This window comes from Harpia harpyja, chromosome 2 (assembly GCF_026419915.1).
Source record: "Harpia harpyja isolate bHarHar1 chromosome 2, bHarHar1 primary haplotype, whole genome shotgun sequence".
NCBI lineage: Eukaryota > Metazoa > Chordata > Aves > Accipitriformes > Accipitridae > Harpia > Harpia harpyja.
Genome location: NC_068941.1, coordinates 62,828,933 through 62,846,276, shown reverse-complemented (window position 1 = coordinate 62,846,276; position 17,344 = coordinate 62,828,933). Strand labels below are relative to the sequence as shown.

The 17,344-nt window shown below is 39.4% G+C and overlaps 1 protein-coding gene across 1 annotated transcript in view; it reads left to right on the top strand.

The window, feature by feature from the left end:
* GRXCR1 (glutaredoxin and cysteine rich domain containing 1) overlaps positions 1-10,942 on the top strand; it is a 40,835-nt gene extending 29,893 nt beyond the window's left edge. The window contains exons 3-4 of the mRNA XM_052810968.1: positions 7,357-7,422; positions 10,692-10,942. Of these exons, the coding sequence (XP_052666928.1) occupies positions 7,357-7,422; positions 10,692-10,871 (246 nt within the window). The 3' untranslated portion in view covers positions 10,872-10,942. The remainder of the gene's footprint in view (positions 1-7,356; positions 7,423-10,691) is intronic.
* The last annotated feature ends 6,402 nt before the right edge of the window (positions 10,943-17,344 follow it).

Below are 17,344 nucleotides of genomic sequence, written 5' to 3'. Positions count from 1 at the left end.
TAACCAGGGAGAGGCTATCAGGAGGGGAATAAGAGGCAGTAATACAATCTAAGCTATCCCTCATTTCTTAAAAAATAGCTTATATTTGTAGCTGAAACCATGAAAATCTAGAGAAATGGATTTTTTTTCCTCATGGGAACCTGTATGTATGATTGACACAGGAAGATGAACGCACATAGCATAAACCTGTCATTTAGTAATATTTGTGTTGAATATGAAACTAACAGCTTGGGGTATCAGACCTTAAACAGGCATTGAATTTTATATGATGTAGTTTGTACCAGGATCTGCAATCAACTGAACATTGTTTTAGGCACAGAATTGCTTAATACTTAATTTTGGAAAAGTCTATCAGTAAAAGAGAAAGAAAAACAGCCCAACTCTGCCCTGTTGCAAGACATAAACTCCAAATGGAAAACTACAATCCAAATTTGTACTCTGGTAGTCTGGGTCTAAAAGCTTGTTGATATTTGAAATCACCTTTTCATTAAGGCCAGCCTGTACTTTCGAAATGTATTTTTCAGAAACTGAAAAAATAAGAGTTTAAGAGAATAAGAATCTGGAAAGTGGCACAAAGAAAACAGCTTGAGAGCTCAGAGAAGGTATTTGTCTCAAGCGGTAAAGAGCTAGCAATTAGCACCAACAGTGAGACTGTGATTTGTGAAGGCAAACTATATTTAAACACAGTGGGGTTATTGTGTTTGTATTGCTTAACACTTTCATTTTCACAAAAGATTTAAGTAACAAAATCAAATGTAATCAACAATCAGGCATACTTGATACTGGGCCTGTATAAACACTTGAATACCCTTTCTCCCCATCCCCTTCCTAGCTCTCTGTGTGCCCTGCACGAGGCAGCCTTCCCCAAGCCCCATAACAAATGCATTTGCTGGCACAGGGCTCACCAGACCACTACAGCAACTGCAAAATTGCCTGCGTGCAGAATATTAGCAGACAATGATTTTTACTTCATAGTAAAAATCAGCGTAGAAGGTGCTTTTATCAAAAACTTGAGTCTGAGAGTTCTCCAGCCAGCCAGGAGCAGATGTGCTTCATTCAAAAGCAGCTTAAAATTCAACAGGATTCAGACTAAGTTTCGCTCACCTAATTATCATGTTAAAAGTAGTGAGTTATGACCGACTCCAAGAAAATCTCAGTCCGTGTGTGATCAATTTGTCAAAAGAATTCAGTTAAAATACTGAAATGGACTGAATAAATTATTTGCTCAGCTGTAGGCGAAGTCTGGTTGCAGTAATTTTGGTATGATGGATGGCCCATTAATTCACTGCTGCTTCTTTTTTTTGGAAGATCATGGGAAACATGTCTTTTAACAGAGGAGCAACAGTGTAACAAGCAATACAATCTCATTAAAACTATTTAAGTATTGTCTGAGATACTTTGGAGAGGTATAGAAAAGAAGGCAAGTGAATTATTAGGAAGCTAGCTGTCTGCGGGAGAGGCAAATCTAGCTGTCCAACTACCTGCTGACAGGTAGTCAGCAGGTTTTACCTCCTGTAGGTAAAAAAATGAAGATGGAATTTGGTGTTCTGGTCTACAGACATTTATTACAGCATGGCAACTGCATTCACATTGTTTAACACAAGAAAACAGAAAGTATTGATCTGCTAAAAAGCAGAAAAAAATCAGACTTGGGGTATGTTTTCTTTCTTCTTTTTTTTTTTTTTTTAATTAAATTGATGAGGCACAACGTGGTTAAATGGAACAGACTTTAGCTCCAGGAGAGGATTAAAGTTATTCCACGTAAGAGCGATATTATTTGTGGACAATCTGCTTTGCAGATGCCTGCTCTGCTCATGGGGAGCATCGCGGCTGGCCAGGACTGGGGCAGCCCTTTGCTCTGCCAAAGTGGGTGCCCCTCACCTGCACTCACAGGCAAAGTTTCTGCCTTCCACTGCTCTCCACTAAAAACCATCATCTTGGGGGGCACTGCTGCTCGCTACAGAATCACTCTCCACTGTGCTTTAGTTGAAAGGAGAGCCCCAGGGCGATCCTGTCACTTGCGCTGGCAAGGGACCTGTGTCCACACACTCTCTTTGGTAAATGGGGCAAAACCTATTATTTTATGGCAGTTTTTATTCCTCTGTCTTAATATGGCTTCATAAGAGGGGTTGGCATTCATTGATTTACAAAGAGAAATAAGGAGGGGGGCACTTTGTATATTGAGAAGGTCTGGCAATGAAGTGTTCACCCCCCAGCTATATCAATGCCTGGTGGATGTGGCACCTCAAGAAGACAATGCATCAATGACTCCAAAGGCAGTAAGTTCGCTGGAACCTGTGCTGGGCTTATGTTTCATTAAAATGCGATTGAGAACTAATTACAGAATTTGGTCTCGTTGGTAACAGTGGACATTTCTATAATGCCTTTTATGATAATTATCTTCTGATATGCAAATGCAACATAGAAATCCAGAAGCCTGGTGTGTCAGTAAATTAATCATGCAATATTTTTTTTCTCCCTCTTTTTCTGTCTCTCTTTTTTTTAAATTTTGAATATTTATTTCCTGGCAAATCCCTCTGTGAAGGAGATTGCACGTAGCAATACAAAGGAGAATCTATATTGAGCCATGCACCTTTCAATGAGTCATAAGGAGGAAAAAACCCAACAACTCCTAATTAAAATGTGAACAGTTTTGAAAGGGGACAAGATTAGTTTTAATGAGATAAATGTAACAAAAGCACCAGAACACAGCATATGTGCATCTGATAAAGTGTATGGTATCCAAGCTGTTCAGAAGCACGGACAAGGTTGTTAGAGCACTGCAGGCTGTGTGGATAAATCTTCACAGCGCTGTGGAATTTATCATTGCCTGCACAGGGGGAATGACACAAACCCGCGACTTGGGCAGAAGCAATAGAAAAATCATATTTAGCCCCTGTCAAGCAAAGTCCTGTGTGCTGCAGTGCAGCAGGTTTTTTTAATCTCATTTTTTCACGATTGAATCATTGTATTTCTTGACACACGCTGTCTAAATATCAGTCTGTCAGGAAATTGCAGGTTCTTTCTGCAGCATGCTCTTTACCAGCTGATCTAATCCCTCTTTTTCACCTGAGGCTGCCTCCATCTGAAATGGAACTATGCCATCTGCTGGGACACCAAAGCAGAATAAAAAATGACTTCTAAAAAACAGAAAGCAACACAGAAGAAAAATTGGAGCATTCATTTACTCTTTTACAAAGGCACTCAGGGCCGTTAGAGGTTTATGTTATGCAAAGACCCACTCTGCTGGAAAAGGGATGCACATAAAAAAAGGCAAATAGAGTCATCCTTAGTAAACATGTTAGCTTGCTGCATAATAGTTTAAAAATACATTTATTTTATTTTTCACTTTAAATACGTGATTGAATTCCAGTATTGACTTGCCATACAAACCTACCTGAATCTTTTTCAAAGATGTGAATTTAATATTTTTTTCCTGAAGAAATTGTTTCCTGTTTAGTTTTCCCAGTTGTAATGAATCCACAACAGCATGAGATTTACAGTAAAATTTTTTTATTTGACTAATTGGTTATGATTATTTCCCAAGAATGTTGAGGCTATTTTTGTAACTGACTTTTAGAAAATACCTGTGTAACATATTCTTTTTGTTACACAAGAATTAACATTTGCTGCTTTCTTGTGGCCATATATGATTACTAGCTCTCAATTGCCTCCATGTTTTGTCAGAGTAAACACATTCTCCTGGCATTCACTTGATGGGGTGGATATGAATGGCTTTGTGGCAGTAAAACTATGATGCAATTATTGCATCAAGTCACCTAGCATTTTCCCACTTGTTTCCTCCATTTTGCAGTTTATAATATCAGGAACAGCAGGGTTCAATTAATCCGATAGCTCTTTACACGTCAACCTTTCAGTTCTTTGCGTATCAAATCCAGCATTTCTGGTGCTGGTACTACACTGCAGTGTCAGTTTTCTCAGTTTATGGGCAGATTTCCAGGCATTTAATCATACCCCATGCTTGTCTGCTGCCAAGGGGCGCCTCATTGTCAGAGGTGTAGTGTTGTAGGCTGAAGAGTGTGTGAGCTCTGACCAAAGACGGGTAAATACAGCCTGTCTCCTTGGTAAGCCACAGTGAAAAAACATGGCAGGTCCAGTAACAGTGGGGCTCGTGATTGCATTCTGCTGCCTCAGCAAGAGGCCTCACCTATATACTCAGCAAAATCAGTTTTTAAGGAAATAAGGGATGCAATTTATCTGCACAGCAAATGTGTTCACAAGAGAGACGTTGCAGTGCCATGCTAATTTTTCTCTGTACATAAGGAAGGATGTGGAAGAGAGGCTGCTTCCCAAAATCAGCAGGTATTGTAGTACAGCCAACTGCAGAGCCATATATCTATGTATATTCCTTTATGAATAATTACAGTGTGAAAATGGTAATGGGTTACATCCAAGATAGGTGAGCAATAGATGGGTTTAGTGAGAGGACAGAGCTGGGGCAGTAGGAAACAGTGGACCTTGGGTTTGTCCTAGTTCTGCAGTTAGTGGGACAATACCTGAAATACAGTGTTAATTTCTGGATGTTCTCAAGAGAAAATTGGGAAAATATTCTAAAGAATGAACATGGTCTAGAAAACCTGTCGAGTGATTTAGCCAAGTCTGTGGCATTTCCTTGCCAAAAGAAGGGCAAAGACCCGACTGCAGCCCCTGGGCTCTTCCACCAGAGTGGAGAGCTATTGAAGTCAGTAGATAAAGGATTCACAGGCTGGTGCTTTGAAATTTAACTGGTTAAAAAACTTGAAAACTGCCTTCTCCCAGCTGCTGCTTTAAACGCTATGGCCACTGTCCCTTGTGCTCCTTATGTGAGTCTTAGGAGGGACAGACTAATGTTTCACATCCCTTTGTGGGTAATTGTGAACTGAGCACAATCTAGGAAGAAGAAGAAAGGCATCACTTTCTGGTCAGAAAGCAGCTATTGGACTTATTTAACAGCTGCTTTAATTACTCTATTAATTACAGACTCTGCGTGTTAAGATTCACAGATCCAAAGGGAAGGTTAACCTCTGCAAAGTATCTTTTAGTCAAATTTCACTTGAGGCAGCCGTTAATCTGAAAAGACATGCTGAAACACTTAAAAATGTTGATAGCCATTTGGACGTTTGGTTTTTAATTTTAAAACCATAGTAATGAGGCTTTCCACTTTGAAAGCAACACAGCTGGCTGACTGAATGTCATCTGAAATATAAATCCTTTAAAATATGAATCTATAATGGGAAACCTGTCAGGCTTTTAATTATGCTGCTGTAAAAGCCAGTCAGCATTATCGTACAGCATCACTGTAACACGGACCAGAAGTCACAGGAAAGCTTTTGCCAACTGTTGCCACAGAGAAGAGATCCTTTCCTAAATGGGGGCAAATCAGGGCTTGTCTAGTGTAGGGAATTTGCAGTGCTGCAATTACATCAATAAAGCTGCAAATCCTTAACGTCTCTGCATCAGACGGGCAGCGCAAGCTTTGTCTTAAGCCGCTGCAGTGTATTCAGGCCCAGAGCTAATACTCCATGGGCCGCCTTGGCAAACCCTCGCTTTGTTGTGCCAATCACTCCTGTTGCCCGTTCTGTGTGAAAGCAGAGAAAGATGAGAGGGCAAGTGTGAAAGAGGCCGACAGGCTGCTAAGAGCTGCTCTGCTGGGGACACAGAGAGCCTAATGCATATGTTGAAGCTGGTACACTCTGTGCCCATGGTCTAGAACAGATTTCAATAGAAGAGTCAACACAAGTAAGGCTAGCTAATCTGAGTCTCCTGTCATCTTCTGTGACTAATTAATCACAACTAATTACCTTGTAGGTACTTCTTTTTTTAAAAAAAAAAAATCTCTTTGAAAGTGTAGCACTGTAAGTGTAGCGTTCACTGAAAAAGTGGCACTCACATCCACTAAAATATTAATATTTTGCTTTTTAACTGAAATGAAAATAATCAAACACAGAGTCAAAAGTCCTTCTTTTTTGTACAAAGCCAGAGCAAAAAGACTTTCTACAGAGAAACTAACCTTAGTAAGGTGTCATACAAAATCCTTTGCAATGTTTTGGTGGCCCTTATTTGGCTTTTGAGCTACACACTTGTAGCCTCTGCAGTCCCCAGCAAGGCACTGTGAATGGTTGGACACTAACATGTACATTAGTGACCTGTATGTGTTCCCTGTGCTCCCCAGCAGCCTTTCCTGTACCTCCCAGTAACAAGGAGAGCGATGCTGGTGGGGAGCTGGGGCTGAGAGCCCCTTCAGCTGACCGTGGGCAGCTCAAAGTAATGGCACATCCGAGCCATGTGCTGGCATCCCACCACACCTCAGCCCTGTGCCAGCAATCTACCACGCCTCAGCTCTGTACCAGCATCCCACTGCAGCTCCCAGCTCATGCCAGAAGCAAATCCAAAGATGAAATTTAACAGTCCGGGCATGCAGGAACTAGCAAACTGGCGCAGCGTGATGGCATGAACCCATCACCTGGTGCAGATGTGGCCCGTCGCCCTTAGCAGTGGGTAAGGGCTGTGCAGTTACCTCCGTCTGTGCCTCAGTTTCCTCACGTTTTATTGGTTTCTTGTGATCCACTGATTAAAAGTGTCTGTAAGTATTTGGTAATATTTAGTATTCAGTGAATTTGGTTACATAAGTGAAGTGTAAGCATTCAAACGTGGCCCTCTAATTAGAAGAAAGAGGAAAAAAAGTTTTACATCATCTTTGACACTTTAATTTTGTCTGCAATAATCTCTTAGCATTTATTTTCAGGAGGAAAAAAGAAAAAACACTTCAGCACTGCCTTGGTTCAGATCACAGAACCCCTCAGAGGCCTAATGTACTCAGACTAAATTATTATTATTCATTGTTGTGTCTGACTTTAATGTTGTTACAGTATTTTCATTACCCTTTTTCTCCTTGTGTTATACATTAGGCATATTATGTCTTAATTCAACGCTCAACTGCCAGAATATTTGAAATACAATTTCCTCCTCTCATTTTGCTGCATTCTCTGATGTGTTGTATATTTATATAATTGTAATTTTTGACACCCTAACTAGACATATTTTTTATTCTGTCAGGAAACATACCCTGTAAAATAAAGGGAACACAATCAGAATTTCCAAGCTGTGTCACCTTTTACAAAAAGGCAATGTGATATGACACCTGGTAACAAACTTCAGGTACTACTATCAGAACTGCGATTAGATTCTCCTCTCCTTCTAGCTTTCCTAAGGTTGACCTAATTACAAAATACCTAATGTGACTCAAATTTGTCCTCAGCCTGTTTAGATTTTCAAGACCAAATCTTCTAATAATCTGTGGTTTTTTTATGCTAAACTGGCTGACCTTTTTCTTCTTCTTCTTCTTCTTCCTAATAGGGTGCTGAGAAAATTTTACTAATGAATGAATCTGGGGAACTGCAGGATCTCTTAACCAAAATTGAGGTAATGGTATTTCTGCAGATAAATATAAGGAACGTACATTGCATATTTGTAATTGAGTAGACTTTTTTTTTTTTTGCCAGTTCCTTTTCTTCTGTTGTAATACTGATCATCCCAAATGCTTTTTTTGTTTTTCTCTTTGAATGAATGATATCTAGTGTCAGAGCCCATTAAGTTTGAGAAACCGTGAATGGCTATAACATCAAACCAAAACGTCCATCTCTATTTTCACTTGATTTTGCCACAGCAGGAAAGACAAGTCATTTTCCCTTTCCCATAACTTTTGACATCATCTTTGGTATTTAACCTTCACCATGCCCTGGGGGAGTCAGGCCTCTTGCATGGAAGGTGCACCGCTTCCCTGTGTACTGCAGTGAACATACTGGGAACGTGCACATCTGCATTCTGGCTAGACCTAAAGCTGGACTTCTACAAAATCTGGACAGATGCTGGAAGTTTCCAATTACACCAATTTGCACAAATTTCAAACTACAGGTTATCATGCCTTTCTCCAGCTCTCAGTTTGCCTTGTCCATTGAAGTTCTGTGGTGCAAGTTTGCCTTTTATTGTGAACAGTGGATGCACGCTTCCTGAGGACACTTGAAATGTGGGTCTGCTCCCACAGCTTTGCTGTAAGCTGAGATCTCTGCTGGGCATCACTTTTCTGCTGGTCTTGTGCTATTGGCTGCTCAAGGCATTTTCTGTTTTCCTTTGGATAGCCTGCAACAAAGGACATTTTGGGGAGACCTATGTCATAATGTCTGGGTTACATGGATAGCTGTGTCCTTAGAAAAGGAGTGTATTGCTATTAATTATCTTATTAGTTTGAAATTACCCCTAACCAAATTAAGAAAACACATAGACTTCAGAAGTATGTAACATCAACTTTAAAAATAGATAATGAGGATATGATATTTGTAAAAGACACTGATGAAAGAGCAGAAGAAAGCTACATCTAGTTGATTTAACCCCAAGGTTTTTCTTTCCCTGCATTTAGTCAAACTACAGCATATGCTTTCCTAACACGCTCTCAGCAACTCTTTGTATACTATACATCTTTGAGTTTATCACAAAATGAGTATCTCTTTTTGTGAAGCATGTTGGCTTCTTATAGCTAGTGTCCTTCTTAAACTCCTCCAAAAGTTCCAGTCAGGCTGAGCCTGAGGGTTGTTCACCTCTATCTTATTCAGGAGGTAGATTCAACACTACCAGTAAATCATGAACTGCCTTGTCCCTTTGCAGTGCAGGTGGTGCCTTCTGCATTTGTCTGGCCTGTTCCTTAACTCAGCAAAACTTTCCTTGCCTCGTGACTCAGTGTATGTATTTCTGTATAAAATGTTTGCCATATTGAACCACATTGAATAGCTAACCATAAACTATTAAACAAAAGCGTACATATGATTAAAGCATGCAACATTTTTGTTGTCTGACTAGAAAGGTTAGCTAATACACCCCCTTAACATTTTTCATTACTTTGGAATGAAATGTCCCCAGATCCTGCTTGGGGGGTTCCTATGATGTTATTCCCTAGCCCAATGTGTGTCCTAATCTTGGGACAGAAAGTACATCTATAAGACAAACAATGCCAGACTACAGCAGACTGATAACCGCTTACTGAATACAATCACTGCTTCGCTGCCTTTTGGTGGTTTGGTTTTTGTTTGTTTTTTTGGTTTTGTTTTTTTTTTCAAAAATGGATTTGCTACAGTTGCAAGGGGAAGTCAGGTTTCTTCATTACTGAAGATGCAGAAAATGGTTACACAAACTGTCATCTGTTCAAGAAGGAAATGGCCATTGTTCAAGGAACTGAGCTAAAGCAATTTTGCATTTGTTTTTTGTTAGTTATCTTAACTACATGGAAAGATAGTTATTTACAAGTCTACCAAGCAATAATGAATGTAAAGATTAAAAATATTATTCTCTTAAAATTTTGAGATTATTTGCAATAATGTTCAATGAAGTAAACTGCCATTGTAAATTATGAAAGATGTGGCCACTCCCAAGATAAAAAGAATGCTAATTTTACATTAAATACTTCCAAATATTGTCCCTGGAGAAGTTAATGGTAATAGGAGTTGTTTGCCAAGTGAAGAAAAACAGCAAGTTTATGAGCTACAGGACAAAAAGAAAAAGTGCCTTTGTTGCATTTTCATCTGAGTTGTCAATAGATGAATGCTATTATTAATGGTTTTGCAGAAACGTCTTCAGTTTTCTCGACGAAGCTACAAGAACTACTACATTATCTGTACATATTTTAGTATATTCTGGTAATAATTTATGACTAATTTTTTGGTGGCGTATAACTCCGCAGACTAACGCTAGCAGGAATTGCATGGATTTTTGTTCTTCCTTTGTAAATAAATCTGTAAAGTCTTTACTCAACAGTGAGATGTTAAAGCCACATATCTGTGCTGTGGTAAGTACCCAACATGGTATACCTTTCATTTCTCTGATATAGAAGTTTAAGGCAATCATTCAACAAACTAGAAACATTTTCAGCAAGTGAAACTTAAAAATGTCTTTGAAATCTCTTTTTGTGTTCTCCATTGTCTTTAATTCAATACAAAATAGAGTAAAATTATTGTTTTACTCAGAAATTAGGACAATTGAGGGAGCCCAAGCCTTGCTTGCAGCAATTTTCTTCAGGTATAACCATTGAATATTGATGATCTTTCTTCTTTACACTTAAAGCTTCAGCATTCTACATCCATAAATTTGAATATACCACTTATTTCCTCAAGCAATACTTGTCAGAAGCTATGAATTGCTTTTTGATATGATCAACTCTAACTGTAATAGGAACAATATGTTCAATGTGAGCATGCAAATGCTAAAAGTCATAATAACTTAACATACAGCATAGAAAATATAGCATTAACATAAACTGCCTGGAGTTTAGATTTAATCAATTGCAATATCTTCTAGAATTGATCTAGACCTAAACTACATCAGAGTAATGTATGCAAGCTATCCTTTAGGTAGCTATTTTGACAAGTATAAACACAGGCTACTAAGGTATAGTATGTATGTATATATATATGTGACTGATGAATCTGCCGTGAGCCTCTGACCATTGCATGTGGATCTGACCAAAGGAAAAGGCAGATGTACGGGTCTTCAATGGGGGTATACCTTGGGATAGGGTGCTGGGTATTGCTCAAGATGGGAAACAGAATGTGTATTCTCAGCTGTCCTGGAGCCCTCCTTGTCCTAGAGCTTATGGTGGTTGGTGAGGTAACATTTTTGTCTTTCTCTCATTCTTCTTTGAGCAGAGAGTCCAGCATCCCCACGAGTGCCCCTCTTGTGGGGGCTTTGGTTTCCTGCCGTGCTCAGCGTGCCATGGGAGCAAGATGTCTGTGTTTCGGAACTGCTTTACGGACTCATTCAAAGCCCTCAAGTGTACCGCTTGCAATGAGAATGGGCTACAGCGCTGCAGGAGCTGTGCAGGCTAAGAATGGCATCTCCACATGTACAAAACTGATTTTATGGTACTGCACCAGTTTGTAATATGATTTTTTAAAATTAATCCATTTATCCAATTCAGTCAATAAAAATCCATTTGTAGTATACTTCTGCTGGTTTGATCATTTGAGCTGTTTAAACTTAGGTCGCTGACCATATCATGAACTCTGAAATATATTTTTCTACTTTCTTTATAGAGAGATTTGTAGTCTGCAAAACTTGTACCATTAGTCCTTTGGATGTGAAGTCTTCCCTTTTTCTATAGGGGATCATCAGCAATAGTAGGTGTTTCTGAATCATGCCCTCAAGATTACAGCAAAATGAAACTTAACCTTCAGATTATTGAGTAGCTGCTGCTTTCAAGATCAGTGAGAATAAAGGTTTTGTGATGTGGACTAGCCCAAGACCACTCCACTTAGCACTTCCCTGAAAAGTCACTATGGCTGAATTCTGGCCTGAATTCTAAGTGGCAACAGAAGAACAGAAACATTTCTTAAAAGTCTCATGAATCAGCTTTGTCTTTTAGTACTGCTTTGCATTTGGTACTAAATTAATGTTGTTAGACAAAGTAACATAAACATTTAACAGAGTAGATCTTGATAACTATTGTTGGACTATCTCAGAGCTTTATGATGCTATATATCACAGCAGAACTTATAGTGATCAAGTGAGAACACCAGATAGCTTTATAAATTGCATATAAAGTAATTGAGGATGAGATTTCTGCTTTTTCAGCTTAGTAAGTGTTGTGATTTGACAACTAGCCTGGCGTGAGTGTTTTAGGGTATCTGCTCTCTCCAGGAGGGCCACTGGTCTATGCCCAGACAACTCCAGCACTGTATATACCTTTGTCATTTTTGGTGGGTTTCCCCAACACAAGCACAAGAGAATTAGTCAGTAATTAGTCTGAATGGACTGTGGGCTCTCCACTTTGAATATATTCCAGTTTGGAACTGCATTAGCATTGCAATGCATTAGCATTGATGCACTTCCACAGAGTATTTTTAACAGGGTACTTTAGTGCACCACCACCTTCTGCTTACGTTGAGATTGCACATCTGCTCCTGCTGTCAGTCTGTACTAACACAAGCAATACAGAGGTTTAGCAGCTTGTTGAAATTGGTGTTGGCTAGAAAAGGCTTCCATGGTAGGCATTTCATCCTGCCCAAACTGCTTTAACAAATGTTAAGCCATGTCACTTTTTGCCCTTTGCCTCATTCCTTGTAAAGCTGTGCTGACTGGGGTTGGGTGAAGGCAGTTGGCTTTACTAGACACTGCTTACTCTGGTGGGGGACGCCATTTCCCTTCCCGCTTCCCCATACAACCTTCCTTTATCTGTCTGTGATGAAAAACTCAGCTTTCCTTTCAGTGTTTTGGGCACAGCACAGCTGTGGTATAAAGCAGGATAGCTACAGCTGCAGAAAACGTGGCTTGCAAAAAAGCTCCTTCTGACAACATTTGTGTTTCCTCATGCCTTATTTCCCTCACCTGAATCAACAGACAACAACCTTTCCTCCACCTCCATTCCACTTGCTATGTCTAGAGGTGGCAGCTGGTGCTGAAGAGTTGGACGAGTTGGGCTAATTTATCTTTTTGAACATTTGAATCTAAGGGATTTATGCATATTCTATGAGATATTGAATGCGCAGGCTTGAACGTGCTTCTAAGCTGCCACTGCTCCTACAGCTTCCACAGTGAGGCTCAGAGGGAGTGTCTGGATTTTCTGCATAACATAAGAGAGATTAAATTTTCTACAGAGGCCATCCACAATGCTTAGCAGCACCCCAGCTGTAAAACTTTGAATTGCAGATGTGCTTAACATTACTGCATGGGCAAGAAGAAAAGAAAGAAAATACAGTTCCCTTCTTTCATTTAATACAGTCATGTAATCTCCATTTCTGTCTAATATTGCAGTCCAGACTGGTATGATAGGGATTGAAATGTAGCATAAAGCAGAATACCGGTGCTTGGAATGTCATCATTTCTGATGCATGAAAACTTACTTTTTAGTTGTTAACATGCTATGGAACTAGGGGGTGAGCACATTGTAGTGGGTTGACCCTGGCTGGATGCCAGGTGCCCACCAAAGCCGCTCTATCACTCCCCCTTCTTAACTGGACAGGGGGAAGAAAATATAACCAAAGGCTCGTGGGTCAAGATAAGGACAGTTTAATAAACCGAAAGCCAAGGTCGCGCGCGAAAGCAAAGAAAAACAAATGATATTATTCTCTACTTCCCATCAGCAGGCGATGTCTAGCCACTTCCTGGGAAGCAGGGCTTCAGTACGCGTAGTGGTTGCTCCTGAAGACAAAAAATGCCCCCCTTCCGTCTCCCTTTACTTAGCTTTTATATCTGAGCTGACGTCATATGGTATGGAATATCTGTTTGGTTAGTTTAGGTCAGCTGTCCTGGTTATGTCCCCTCCCAAGATCTCGCCCTGCCCCAGCCTGCCGTTGAGGGGGGGCAAAAATGTTGGAGAGACAGCCTTGATGCTGTGCCAGCACTGCTCAGCAGTAGCCAAAACACTGGTGTGTTATCAACACCTTTCTAGCTACTGATGCAGAGCACAGTGCTATGAGGGCTGCTATGGGGAGTATTAACTCCATCTCAGCCAGACCCAATACACACATTCACAGTAGTGAATACTGCAGTTAAGATGGCATAAGCAAATTTGTCCTTGAGGGAAATTACTATTGAAGAAAATGCCAATGTATTTGTGATAGTGTAATTCCACAGTCTTCACCCCCCCCAAGGACATTTTGCTTGATGAGATAGTCCATATCACCATTCTTCCACTGAAGCACCGTGTGGCCAAAGAACTATAACTCATCAAAGTATGTTAAACATTTTCAGTGAAACTGAAAATGTTCTTCATTGATCTGGAATAAGAGTTTGAAGCTGGTTTTCCCACCTCTCAGGCAATCAGAAAATTACTTCTCTTCAGAGTGAGACAAATATACTAAATCCAGTTTCTTTCCTGATTTATCTCCAGGGGCCATGCAAGAAACCTAGAGAGACTGTCCTAGCCAAGGCACTACCCTTCTAACACAGGCACTGAACTCCTACAAGCAAAGATGAGGCAAAACCTCCTTAGTTTTCTTTTTAGAAGGAGAAAGGATGAAAGCAAAAGGTCACGTTTTGTAGAATCTTTTTATCAGAGGGTTTTTATGGGAGACTAGAAGATAACGAAATAAAACAAAACACAAGACACATAACGCTCACAAATAGAGCATTCTCCAGGCACTATAAATTTTTCAAGAATTCTATGACAAATTTCCAGTACTGGAAAAGTTCTTTTCTCCTCTGTCATCAACTGAATTACCAGCTTTTGCTCTCCAGCTATATTTTCCTTCTAACAGCCTGCATGAAAAACAAAAACAAAACCAATTTTTTTTGCAGGAATATGTTTTTACTGCATGGTTTACCACCTTTGCCAGGGTTTTGGGTCTGGCTTCTCAGATCACTCCAACCATCCTAGAAGCACTGCAGGTGACAGAATGACAGTATTACTAATGCAAACCCAGGAGCCAGTTCAGGGATATGACACTTTCTGATATAAGAGATATATCAGGCAGCTAGCAATACAACTTTTAAGCCAGTCTGAGAACAGACAAGGAATACAGCTCTGTTCTGATTTACACCAGTATTGCATCTTTACTTCCAAGGAGTTGGCAGTGATCTCCTCTGATATGACAAATAAGACTCATTCAGCTGCATCTTTGTACAGGAAATTTTCTATTTCTAAATGCATCAAGCTCTGCTCCTCTTGTTTCTAGCCCTCATCACTACACTGAAGTAAGGATCCAAGTAGATGTTCTCTGGCTGACAGCTCAGCATATTAACATATATAAGAGCACGTATCAGAGAGCAAAGTAATCCTTAGGCTGTCTGCTTTGCAAAATAATCTTTTTGATCCTGAGAAAGAGAATGGCTTGGAATTCTCAGTCCTGTAGCTCGCCGCATGCTTTCCAGTGGGCTATGTATTCCCCATACTGATATGCTACAGCCATCGGGTGACTTGGCTTTACCAGGATTCATGTCCTAGGACATGCCATGATGCAACTCATTCTCTGATTTTTCTATAAATTTAATTTTTCATGGGCTGTAGCTACTGCTTACTTTCATGAAAAAGAACTGAAAAGTAGAAACTGAAATGTTGCAGGGAACTGGCTTCCACATCAGGGCCATCTGAGGTCTCGCATACTTGAAACTTCATGGATAAAGGCAGGCCCTCCCGTGGCAAAGGCTCCTACTGACTGACAAATAAAGGAATCTTTTCAGGTATAAGCCACAAAGACTCTGTGACTATTGCTCTGGGGATTGTATATATCACCCTAACTGACTGGCTAGACAAATATGATGTTGCGGTATATAATGACCTGCAGAATACACATGCTTTAGTGACTTCATGACAATTTTGAAAGGAGAAAACTTTTGAACTAATCTTGCCTACCTGGAGACACTTAAGAAGAAATAAAAAGAGTGTTTAGAATGGAGGGGGAAATGAAGCAGAGTAAGACAGAAAATACTAGACTGCTATGGATAACTTTTTCTGGCTAATTTTTGGAAAGGGAACAACTGCCCGTTGTGAGGCAGAGGAAGATGTATATGAGTTACTTTCTAAAACAAAATCAAATGCCAACGCAGTAGGGACTAGCAACCGAATTCACACCTGGCCCGAGACCTCTGCAGAAGTCAGATGCCTGTTCAGCATCTACACACATTCACTCATGTGAGTTCAGACCCATCTGAGATGAACAAGTACTCTGAGAAGTTGTGCATGCAAATTTTCAGTGACCAGATGGTGATTAGGAGCTTTTGAGCTTTCTTTTCTGCCTTCTTGCCTGAAGTTTGGCTTCAAGGCTGCAATATCAGGTTTTCCTCTACAAGTTTTGACCTAAAACCTTCTTCTTTTCCTGTTATCAATATTGACCTGATGAGTTTTAAGAAAGTGATGAATGTCCTTAAAACATTCGGCCCTTCTTTCCAAGTAAAAAGCCATGTCATACTGAAGAAACTAATCATATATTAAATTTCAACAGATGATCACACATTGACAAACCTACTTGTACTTTCATTTTATGTAGTCTCAGGTTGGCATCTGAGCAAATGACCGGTCTTCTACTCCATAGAGGATTTGATTGTTCATGAGAGTAAAGTGTAAGAAAATTCGTTACTCTAAATAGGGAGGACAACTTTAAGCAGGGTGTTCATCCTCCTCACTTTGTTTTCTTTGTAATAACATTGGGGTATTTCAGAGTAATGTGTTTCTCACTTGCACTGTTTAAGAGCCTAGGGATTGTTAACTTTATTTAATATTACACTATTTCATATACATTTTTGGTTTTGCTCTGTTAGGGAGTAGCTTGGTCTTTTAACACACCAATGGGCATTCATTTGCTGTGGGTGAAATCCGGCCATTTTCAGTAAGAAATAGTGTGTCTGGGAGTTGATTTCCCTTCAACCTCTGGTTGCTTCCTTGGTGTACTATTTCTAAAGATACATGAAACAGATAGACTGTCTTACCTGTCAGCAGCCTACTGTAATAAAATATTTTATATTAATTTAGAATAATGAGAGTTTCTGCAGGCAATGCTCTATGATTCATATCTAAAACCTATATCAGACATACAGCTTACTGACCTCTGTACCTAATTCTAAAGTTTGCCGATCTCAAACACAGTCCTCTTAAATCAATGAGAACAATTCTAGTGATTTAAATTCTTGGTTGATTGGGTCTAGCCTATCTTACCTTTACAAATGAAGCAAATGAGTACAGAGTTATGTAATTAATGCTATATATGGTATAGTATAAATGCCACTTTTAAAATAAGAATGCAGTGTGGCTTGAAGCCCTCCAAGATGTTCACTCACTCTGTGAGTTAATTTGTCACACCTGGGAACCCATAATGATGAATGAATAGAACTTAATATGTCTTGAAAGAAGAGAAGTTAATTCTGCTGGAAGTAAACACTTATTAGAAGAAAAGTTACTACTTTTGACTACAGTGTCTCGTGCAAAAAGTAACAAAAAATTCTTGAGAGTTTTGGGGTTTTATTAATAAAAGTAAGAAATTAACTTTAGTGAGCTGAGTTTTACAATTTGCATGAGTAAATACATAATGAAAGACCCGTCAGGTACTTTTCCTAGCTATTGCCTTTGTATTATTGCATTAAAATTAATTTTATTCACTTAGCCTGATATACATTATTTGACCACAAAAGCATTCAACAGGAAACATTTATGCCCTAAATAATTTAGTAAGGAGAAGAATTTAGATTGCTTGGCTTACTTTAAATAATTTAGAGATGATAGTAAAGGACATTGTAATCCAACAATAATTGAAAAGTAAAAATTATTAGAAATAAATCTTTATATTTAATCCTATTTTTCTTTCTTCTTGCATTAATTTGCTTAGGGGTGATGAATCAGGAAATAATTGCATTAGAAGGAAATGGCTGT